Below are 8413 nucleotides of genomic sequence, written 5' to 3'. Positions count from 1 at the left end.
AACTCTATTTAAACTATAAATCTTTCAGAAGTTGTTTGTTTTTCCTTAAGTAATTAACAACTTTTAAACTTCACCCCCCTTTCATCAATTTGGTTCTATCAAATAGTAGTAAAAATATTAAAAGTCTGTATTCTATGGACTGTATCATAAATTATACTAGAATTTGACTGATTACGAGGTGGAAATTCTATGCATATTGATCTCGTCACTTATATAATACTTTTATTAGAAAATTAAATTTGTCAAATTATTTAAAAGTTGTGAAATAGAAATAATAAGGTTCATATTCAGTTGGAATAGTAAAAGTGTGCTTTTACCTTTTTTAATTATTAATATAAAAAATAAAGAAATCTTTATACGAATAGCTTAAAAGCTTAGGTGGCAAAAGCTCTATGGGGCCATCATATTTGTGTAGCTATAAAAATTTATCATGAATAGTAAAAATAACTAAAATAAAAAGTTTAAAGTATAATTTTCAAATATAACACTATGTCATTCTTTTTTAACATAGCTGGCTGGCCTGACAAGGTGGCAATCCAATCCAATTGGAAAACCTGAAACGCGATTCAGCAGTATCTAGTGGGACCCAGATCAGTATCTTCTAGCAGAAACCAGTACGACGTGGAGAGTGAAGATCACGTGCCCCTCCTCTTCCCCGCTCAAGGAAAGTATAAAGCCTTTCGCTGTCAACCTCCGCCGTCCACCCTCTGTTCCCACTCGTCCCTAAAAATCACACTTCACCTAAGCTTTTACTATTAAATATTCGCCGTGAATTCAACCGGCTTATATACTGTACGAAATCCATTGAAGAATTGTCTATTTTCTGGTAATCCTGCCCGATTTTGTTTCAGGTAATTGACCGGACCCTAATTAGTTTGGAATTTATGAGTATTTGATTTATTGATGTATGATATTAATTTGAGCACCTAATTTTTTGTTGTTTTCGTCTCTCTTGTTTCTCTTTTGTTTACTCTGCTTTAGATGATTATGGTTTAATAACTTCATTTTAGGCATTTAAGCTGCTTAATCCTGATTATTGAGCTGAATTTTGTTTTCTGTTCGACAGCTTTTTTCACAGCTTTGTCTTATTAGCAAGTCTAAAAACTGGTTAATATTTCGTCAGTAATGGTTTTTTTTGTCTGGCATCTATATATTAGTACTCGCTGCGTTCCAATCTATGTGATGTTATTTGACTGGGCACGGAGTTGAAAAAAGAAAAAACTTTTGAAACTTGTGATCTAAAATAAAACATAGAAACTTGTGTGGCTATAAATTATCTCATTAAGGGTAAAATAGGAAGTTTAAAGTTGAATCTTTACTAAATATAGAAAAGACGTCATTCTTTTTGGGGCGGATTAAAAAGGAAAGAGTGTAAGATAAATTTGGATGGAGGGAGTAATTGATTATGCCATAATTCATAATTAGTTAGGATCTGATATAGGAATCCTCAGGTATAGGTTTGTTTTGCTGCAATACTAAATAAATGTCTTTTAAGACAAATTAGGGAAGGGAAGTCTTAGTGCAACAGTAAAAGTTGCTTCCACGTGACTAGGAGGCCAGAGATTCAACCTACAAAAACAATCTCTTGCAAAAATGCAAGGTAAGGGTGCAATAAAAACACCCAATGTGGTTCTGATTTGCTCAGACACCGACACCGTGCATAACTGGAGCTTAGTGCACCGTGCTACCCCTTTTGTTAAAGACAAATTAGGGATTCTCTAAAATTGGATATTATCTAAACATCGATCTGGACGTATAAGTATCTAACTAATATAAAAATAAACAGACTCCTGACAAACATCATGTTCAATTTAAATGTAACGACTAAGCCTTAATCCCAATTGGTTGGTATCACTTATAGCTACTTTGTTCCCATTGTGTTTTGTTATACTTAAAGACTGCATTGTTTTGGAGAGGTCATAGTCCTTTAAGAAAACTTCCTTTCATGAGTTTTTTTCTTTCTCATCCCTTTTAATCTCCTTCAAATATTCCTATTGCCGCTCTAGATATCCTAAGCCTTATGTTTTGTGACTAAGGATGCATGCAGTGTCCTTTTAAGTTCACCTGATTGCCTTATGGTTCTGTATGAAAGTAAATGTTCCAAACCATTCGTTAGAGGAACATTGGTATATGTTCTGACTTTCCACAATTTCTTTTTCTTTTGTTGATTCAAGATGTGACCGAGATTTATATAGGTCATCAATATGGGAGATTTGCCATGTCCACCATATCCCAACCAAAGATTAGAGGCAAGGATACTTAGCAAGAACAAGCTACCAAAAATTTGTTTAGTTGCTTCTGCGACAAAGCACTTCTCGGAGAAGACTTTGAAATGTATAACCAAAGTGAAACAGAGTGTACAGACCAGTGGAGCGGCTGGTGATGTTGTTGTATTTTTGGCTACCACTGCTGCTCTAGAGATTGTGCGAAGGCTAAGCAAAGGTAGATGTTCTTTTATTTGGCGCGGTTTGCAGGCTCTGCAAGTTTTATGTTATCCACCGTTTAAGTGGATCCAGAAATGGGCTCCTTTGAAGGCATTGGTCAAACAGTTGCAGGTGGTTTTCCATTTATTTTGCTGTCATATAACTTTTGCAAATCTGAGAATACTTGCATTCACATTTTGATGTTCTTCTTGTGAATTTTTGACACCTCTTGGCGGGCAAATGCAAGAAACTTTCGATTTATCCCCAATAAAGAAAGTTTTGCGTGTGAATTGAGTTTGCCGACTGCAGGATGTACATATGGACAAGCAAGGCCAAGGGTGCATTTTATTTGGATATTACCAATTCATCTTCAATCTGCTGTATGATGTTCATAGGGTTCTCTTCTTTGTCTGTCATAAATTTTTCCCACGCATGTCTGCTTGACAAACATTAGTGAAAACAACCAATGACTTTTGTTTTTCAATTAATCATGTGAGAATTGTGCATTTGTGATTTCAGATGCTAAATTCTTGGATACGTAATGTTGACTTTTTTCCCGTATGTCTGGTATAATTTTACATGAGTCATTGATCCAGGTTCTGGTTATCTGCCCAAATATTTTTCTCTTTTATTAGAAAACGTTATTGTGGATTTGCTGCTATCTGATTCCCGGACTTCTTGTTTGATCTAGTGCAAGAAGGCTAATCTCTTCTGGCACTTGATCTAATACAACGAATATTTTATCATAGAAGATAAAACTTTTTTTATGATAGATGGTTTATGTTTTATTTCTGCAGCACTTCAAGAAGATAAACAGTTGACAGCCAAAATTAGTTTAGTTGGCTGTTGTTGTTAGTTGTTACTCACTTGTTAGATGTAGCATGTTTAACAGTTTCTCTTTCTAAACTTTCAGTCTTATTCTGATTTTCTTTCTTTCAAATTGATTGGTGTTTCTAGTGTAATGACTGCTGTTATTCTGGCAGAAATTGTCTAGGCCAATGCTATTGCTCTCAATTGCAACAGTTTTCTCTGATCAGTCATCATCTACAGAAGAAACGACACCAAATGACTATCATGATTCTCGAGCATATCCACAAGCTAGGTAGGTGTACTGTTGTAGGTATATTTTCTTTGGAAGTCTTCTGTTTCCTGGACTAGTGCAGTTGTCAAATGGATATAAAGATATGGTTATAGAAAAGTTCATGTCCAATTCAGATGCTTCTCTTTTTGTTTCTTTTTCCATTGTTTGGTGTTTACAATGATTCTGAGCACAGCTAAAGGAACTCTTCATCAGATGACTTCTCATATGATTATTTCGCGAATTCGAAGTGGAAGAATTCACCTTTTAAGTACTGAGCTAAGGGCAACATTGTCTCAATTTTGGGATGTTTCAAAATGTTTGATGCCGTCACACTAATAATATTCTATTCTACTTTCATAACAACAACAACAACAACCCAGTAAAATCTTACAAGTAGGGTCTATTCAACTTTCATAGTTTTTCATAAATTTAAATTCATATAACCATTATAATTTTAAACATGTTTTCTCTGTCAATCTGATTTTTCAAACACTATATGAATATTTCCTCCACTAAACAATACAATACATGTCATATTAACTTCTTAAACTTGTGTAAATTCAACAAGAAAAACAGAGAATTAAATAATTAGGATTTATGAAATTAAAGCGAGTTTTTCATAAATTTAAATTCATATAACCATTATAATTTTAAACATGTTTTCTCTGTCAATCTGATTTTTCAACCACTATATGAATATTTCCTCCACTAAACAATATGATACATGTCATATTAACTTCTTAAACTTGTGTAAATTCAACAAGAAAAACAGAGAATTAATTAATTAGGATTTATGAAATTAAAGCTACAACGAGAATGAGATTACAATCTTAGCTAGTTCTACACTGAAACCCATTTTTTTACTGTCCAATACTTTTGTGATGCATGTACATGCAACTTTAACAACAATGACAACATGAAAAGAAGATCATTCATGAGATCCAATAGAATTTTTTTTTTAATTTTAATTCAACCTTTTTGTTCAGTTAATGTAGTTGCATTGAAATGTATTGTTAACAACAACAAAAATAAAAAGAAATATAGCTGTGTTAGCTAGCTATGGTACCTTGTAAAGTTACTGGTGATTAATAATAAAAAAAAAAAGAAATATTCATGAGCCCTAGCAATTATACTTGTATGATTGCATTTTCTTCGTGAAAGTGATCCTCATTATCTCTTTTTCTGAAAATTGTGCTCTCGGGGTTCTTATTAAGGTTATTACTTCTAATGTATACTACATGATTCACGTTACAGCTCTCATGATGAAGTACTGGACGATGATTATCCTGAAAGATGGTTGCTAGAACTCCATAGGGAACTCAGGGAGGAGGGTATTAGTGTACCTGAGAGGTGAGATTCCACCCTTCACTTTTGGGGAAAAGTAATGTTGCTTTGACGTGCCATATTTTCACTTTAGTAGGTTTTATTTTCCTATGCTTGCTCAAAAAAGGAAGAAAGCAAGAAAAAGAGATCCTAAAAAATAATAAAGCTTGCGAAGTCAGACTTCTATTTATCTACACAAAATATGTTGGTCTTATATACTAGTTAGTACAAGTATTCCTTTTCTTTAATAATTTCAAATACTATTTGACTAATTTGTCACTGATATATTATCATGTCATATTGGATTTCGCATGTTCTGTGTCACCTGCTAACAGGTTGAATGATGATGAGCTCCGTCAATTTTATGCTGCTGCAAATGGTGATTTTTCAAGGTTGCTTTCATCAGTTAAGAAGACCATTAAATGGAGGCAGAGTTACACAATTCTTTCACCAGAAGAGCTCGAGGCTTGCTCACAGTTCATTTTTTGGCATGGCCATGATGCCAATCAACGGCCTTGCCTCATCATTCGCCTTGGACTTGCTTGCTCCAACCTGAAATCCAGGGACAGATTTCTCGTTGTAAAAGCAGTTGGTATGCATGTCTTTCTTCAGCAGTTTATACATCAGTACAACTGGAACACATTTAAGAATGTGCCACTAATGACTATGCCAACTGAATATGTGTATTCTTAAGCTTGGCAATTAGGGTCTGGGGTATCGCTGGGATGACCAATCCTGAGTTTCAATTGTCTAGTTTCGTCGTACCCAAGTAAAAGCTGCTTCAATGGAAATTACTGCCTTTTGAATTATTCGTCAGACTTGCATGGGATGAAAACACCAATTTTTCTTGTCTGCTCTTTGTAATTCGTCATACATTTTTTGCTCTTTCATTATTGGTTTTTTGGTATTTCTTATTGAGGATTTGATTCCACAGTTTCGCAGATTGAACACGGTATTTTGAGCTTGGTCGATGTGAGACATCCTCAAATTATTGTCTTGATGGACTGTGAAGGACTCTCTCCACTTGGTTTTCCCATACACACAATGAGATCTTGTGCGATGCTCTTGCAAGATCATTATCCTAATCGTCTTAGCTCTTTGATTGTAGTACGGCTCCCTCAAGTTGCCCAAATAATAATGCAGGCTTTCTTTAAGGTAACTTTACTGTTTATGCATTGAAAGATCTACCGGCAACCCCAATGAAAGAAAGAGGAAAAAGAAAACTGGAGGCTTCTGAGCCACTTTCTTTGTAGGTGGTTTAGAATTTCTTTTTGGTTCGCTTGTAATTGAAATGATCTTTTTAAGAAAAGGCTGTGCGCAGATGTAGCTGGTATGGTGGTGGCAGGCTAAGTTGCTTGGACTCGGGTACAGGTTTCCGATATAGGCGCAGATCTAGAGGTCGGATCCTTCATAATCTAAATTTTAAGATCTCGGGGTATGGATAGTGGTACAGATACGGGTGGGGAATTCGGCTAAAAGCAATTCAGATATCTAAAAATATAGTTACAAAAATATGCCTCAACTATGAGACTTTTATGTGGAGATTTTTTTTGGTGCTTGTGGAGTGCAGGAAGTTTCTCTTTTATGCAACAACATACCCAGTATATTCTCACAGTGTGGGGTCTGATGAAAGTAATGTGTACGCAAACCTTACCCCTACCCTGTGGAGGTAAAGAGGCTGTTTCCGGTAGACCCTCGGCTCAAGAAAAGCAATTCTCAACATGTTTGAAAAAAGAAAAACAATAGTGAAAAAGTCATGTTGAAAATAACGAAGACAAGAAACAACAACAAAATAACAGAGCAATATGAAAACTGACACAAGGGAAACAACATGTAGTAATAAAAATCGAAGGTTAAGATACTACAAGAATGATAGAAAGTTTGTCTTTTATATATAAGGTATTCTATTTTCTTCTTTCACCCTAGCTTTTGTTTTGATTTCAGAAATCATTGTATTTGTCTCAAATTTCTTCGACAATTTTGGTCAAGAACCCAAAATCGATTGACCAGATGCAGTACGGATCCCACACACACCCACGTCGTGTCGACACGGCTACGGCACAGAAAGTAAAGAGTCCGAGCAACTTAGCTTTTGTAAACACGATATGATTCTTTCGGCCGTATAATCCGTTCATACTATTCAATGAAGGGAAATGCTATCCCTATCTTCATATCAAAGAACCACTTAAAGAGTTTCTTCTTGTTGGTACTGCCTGGAGAAATATCCCATGGTTTGGATTTTGATGATACTCATCAATATGTTGGGATTAATGTGCACCTTTCTAGGTTTTAACTGAGCTCCTAATCCGTTATTTTAATATTTTTATGGAAATAAAAAAAAGACTTGCCAGCAGTGCATATTTTCATTGGCTCGTATATGTGTATGCATTGTTGTCAAATCAAACTAACATTGTACTTGCAGGTTCTTAAACCAGCTACGCGCCAAAAAGTGAGGATAATTGGGAGAAACCATCTAGAGTTTCTCTCCAAGAATCTCGATTCAATCCCTCCGTTTCTTGGTGGAAGCTGCTCGTGCTCAAAATGCTCAGACGGGAGCAATGTAGAGGGTATATCTGATGAAGTCACGTCGGCAGAACCAACACCTGATTGTGTGGACAGATCTGATGAGGTCTCTCGGGCAGAACCAACACCTGATCATGTGAATAAATCTGATGAGGTCACTTGGACAGAACCAACACCTGATCATTTGAACGAAAGCCCCAAGCTTGATCATAATAATGGCTCCAACACGAATAGCAACAGGGAAGAGTTGATAAAGACCCTCATCATTGGTATAGCGATGGTGTGTATACTTCTTGCTGTGATTGTGGCAATGCATTATCCAGAAAGATTGCCTCTTTTGCATTTGCTTGGACAATAAATTTTCTGCTTCCTACGGAAGTTGTGAGTGGAGACTTGCGTGAAACATGTGCATCTCCTGGGAGAGCATAAATCCACTCCCCCCTGCAATAGATTTCTCTTCATCTTTATCAGGGCCATACAAATTCCTAGTTTGACATAGATGCATATCATATAGTAGTATGTTAGTAGAGTAGTTAAATAATTTCTTGTCAATGTACAGTATTTTGTGAGCACCCGAAGAAAGAGATTTTCACTTGGATTCCTGCATAGTTGGGATGATTAAGAAATTCTTGAATCATGTGCTACATACTTAGTTTTGTTCGTAGGAGCAGCAGATGAAAATAGCTGTTAATTTCCTTCATTTGATGGCGTTACTTCTGTTCTTGTTCGCTAAGATATGCCAAAATATTCTTCGGAAACAAATTCCACATATGGTTAACATGTACTAGCATATTGTAATTGACAATAAAATTTATGCTTTGTGTGGAATATAGGAGCTCTTAACAATGGGGCTGAGACGTGGAATGGCTTCACCTGCCCCGCCCCATTGCTACCCCTATAGCCTTAGTAAATGAAAATCAATTGTGGATGTATCCCATGATGTTGCATCTTCATGTTTTATTTAAGGTCATTTATTGATGTTACCGAAGTTTACATATTGGAAGCCATCTATAGTGAAAGGTTGATCTATGGAGCCTTAGAAGTCCATAAAGTAAAGGGAACC

At 35.7% G+C, this 8413-nt stretch overlaps 1 protein-coding gene across 2 annotated transcripts; it reads left to right on the top strand.

Annotated features, from left to right (window-relative positions):
* On the top strand, positions 511-8178 carry LOC109235590 (protein real-time-like). Of its 2 annotated transcripts, none has more exons than XM_019401758.1 (7): positions 511-851; positions 2175-2555; positions 3407-3525; positions 4759-4854; positions 5163-5419; positions 5762-5982; positions 7250-8178. In XM_019401758.1, the coding sequence occupies exons 2-7, from the start codon at positions 2205-2207 to the stop codon at positions 7706-7708; spliced, it is 1503 nt and encodes a 500-aa protein (XP_019257303.1). In that variant the 5' UTR covers positions 511-851; positions 2175-2204; the 3' UTR covers positions 7709-8178. The 2 variants fall into 2 exon arrangements, with proteins under 2 accessions (XP_019257303.1, XP_019257304.1); XM_019401759.1 differs by having other exon boundaries at positions 585-851; positions 2196-2555.

The sequence above is a fragment of the Nicotiana attenuata genome, chromosome 12 (genome assembly GCF_001879085.1).
Source record: "Nicotiana attenuata strain UT chromosome 12, NIATTr2, whole genome shotgun sequence".
NCBI lineage: Eukaryota > Viridiplantae > Streptophyta > Magnoliopsida > Solanales > Solanaceae > Nicotiana > Nicotiana attenuata.
The sequence above is the reverse complement of the archived record's forward strand: the minus strand, read 5'-3'. Positions and strand labels throughout refer to the sequence as shown.

Coding starts and splice junctions, on each gene's coding strand:
- LOC109235590 (XM_019401758.1), top strand. CDS start 2,205: ATGGGAGATTTGCCATGTCCACCATATCCCAACCAAAGATTAGAGGCA. Junction 3,526..4,758: donor CGAGCATATCCACAAGCTAG/GTAGGTGTACTG, acceptor TTCACGTTACAG/CTCTCATGATGAAGTACTGG. Junction 5,983..7,249: donor TAATGCAGGCTTTCTTTAAG/GTAACTTTACTG, acceptor TTGTACTTGCAG/GTTCTTAAACCAGCTACGCG.